Source organism: Palaemon carinicauda, chromosome 31 (assembly GCF_036898095.1).
Source record: "Palaemon carinicauda isolate YSFRI2023 chromosome 31, ASM3689809v2, whole genome shotgun sequence".
NCBI lineage: Eukaryota > Metazoa > Arthropoda > Malacostraca > Decapoda > Palaemonidae > Palaemon > Palaemon carinicauda.
In genome coordinates, this window is record NC_090755.1 from 13,497,356 (window position 1) to 13,499,484 (window position 2,129).

At 37.9% G+C, this 2,129-nt stretch overlaps 1 protein-coding gene across 1 annotated transcript; it reads left to right on the forward strand.

Moving 5' to 3' along the window:
* Positions 1–979: 979 nt before the first annotated feature.
* On the forward strand, positions 980–1,828 carry LOC137625102 (uncharacterized). The gene has a single exon (XM_068356034.1). It carries the CDS (start codon positions 980–982, stop codon positions 1,826–1,828), a length of 849 nt encoding a protein of 282 aa, XP_068212135.1.
* The last annotated feature ends 301 nt before the right edge of the window (positions 1,829–2,129 follow it).

Sequence of the window (2,129 nt, forward strand, 5' to 3'; positions counted from 1 at the left end):
GCTTGAAGACATTTCGGAAGCCTTCTTGTTCTCCCTTCTTGAAGATCCACGATACGTTGAGAGAGAGAGAGAGAGAGAGAGAGAGAGAGAGCTTGAAGATATTCCGGATGCCTTCTCTGTCTCCCTTCTTGAAGACCCACAATACGTTACAAAATATTCGGAAATTGAATGATGATACTTATTTATTCAGTTATTTCTTATAAAAACTTGTTATTAAAAGACCGTACCATATAATTACTATTATTATATTATACCAAAAGTGTTATTATTAATATAATTTCCTAAGTTAAAGTCTACTGAAAGGAGAGAGAGAGAGAGAGAGAGAGAGAGAGAGAGAGAGAGAATTGTCCAGGAATTCCATCGATGTCGTTAGCGAGTCAAACTGTCTTCAGGGAAGTCCTCAAGTCTCTCTAGAGGCTTCAAAGAATTAATGTGTGAGAGGCTCGGAGCCTCCGGAAGCTATCTTTCGTTTTTTCAAAATAAAGTTGGTCAAAGGAAAATCATCTGGTAATCTAGCACAGATTTCTATAAGAATGTTCGGAGTGTTCAAAAAAGCGATCAACGCAATGAGGAACCCATTCAACCGAATCTTAGGAGGATTATTCAAGGGATCACACACAACTGGTGTTCAGGAGCAGCTGTTGGAGTGTGAGACCAATTTAAAGGATCTCGAAGGACAATTGAGGAAAGTTCAAGAGTCTTTCGCGTTCAGGATGGTGTCTTGGCTACTGCCCAAGAGGAGTGACAACTCTGAGGCTGGGATCGGAGATGTTCCCGTCCTCCAACGACTCCTTTCCTCCATTCCTATGGTCGGAGGATTCTGGAGTTCGGGGCAGGATCTTCAGGAATGTCAACTGAAGGTCCAGACTATGGAACGGCAACTGGATATGCGCAGGACTGATCTGAAACCTACAGGAATTCTGGGGAGATTTCTCCCAAACTTCGTCTCTGGAACTGAGGGTGGATCTATTGTCCCCAAATGAGTGGTGGCAATTGGTTTACTGTTCTTCTGGTTGGTGTTATTGTGGCTGGAAATGTATTGTTATGGAAATTCTTGTCCACAGATAAGGAAGAAAAGGAGCTGAATGAGATAGGTGAAATTATTCAACTGTTGGAAGAGGAAATTGAATTTTTAGACAAAGAAGTGGAGAATGACAGGGAGGAAGACGAAGAAAAAAAAGAGCTGAGGGCAGAGATTCAACGTCTCTGCAACAGAGTCGAAGCTCTTGAAGAGGAAAGGGAAATCAAGACTGAAAAATTCTCAACACAATTGCAAGATCTTCAACAAACTAAGGATCAACTAAAAGTCCAATTATCAAATAAAGATGCTTCAATCGGAGAATATCTAAATCAATTAACTAAGATGGAACAAATGAATCTTGAAATAAGCGAGAAACTAGTAATTGTTGAAGGTGAAAAAGCAGACTCTATTCATCATTTGGAATCTATATTTGAGGGAAAAATTGAGGAATTGGAAAAAACAGTTCAGAATCAATTGGACATTATTAAAGAGATGGAAACAGAAAAAGGAATCAAGACTGAAAAATTCTCAACACAGTTGCAAGATATTCAACAAACTAACGATCAGCTGAAAGTCGAAATATCAAATAAAGATGCTTCAATCGGAGAATATCTAAATCAATTAACTAAGATGGAACAAATGAATCTTGAAATAAGCGAGAAACTAGTAATTGTTGAAGGTGAAAAAGCAGACTCTATTCATCGTTTGGAATCTATATTTGAGGGAAAAATTGAGGAATTGGAAAAAAAACAGTTCAGAATCAATTGGACATTATTAAAGAGATGGAAACAGAAAAAGAAAAACTAGAGATGAAGCTAACTGAGGCTAAAGAAAAGGATTTGGTCCAGAACAAAAATTACAACAGCCTCTTAGAGGAGTTAGTAAATCTTAAGGAAGAATATTACGAGAAATCAAGTGAGATGGAAGAAAAAAATCTTGAATTAAGTAAGCAACTAGAAAAAGGTGAGCGTGAAAAGGTTGCCTCTATTCATCGGTTAGAATCTATATTTGAGGAAGATATTGAGGAACTGAAAGAGACAATTGAGAAGCAATTAGAAATTATTAGAGAGATGGACACAGAAAAAGAAAGACTAGAGATGACGCTGAC

Bases quoted from the DNA above. Each gene is read 5' to 3' on its own strand.
- LOC137625102 (XM_068356034.1), top strand. From the start codon at position 980: ATGAGTGGTGGCAATTGGTTTACTGTTCTTCTGGTTGGTGTTATTGTG.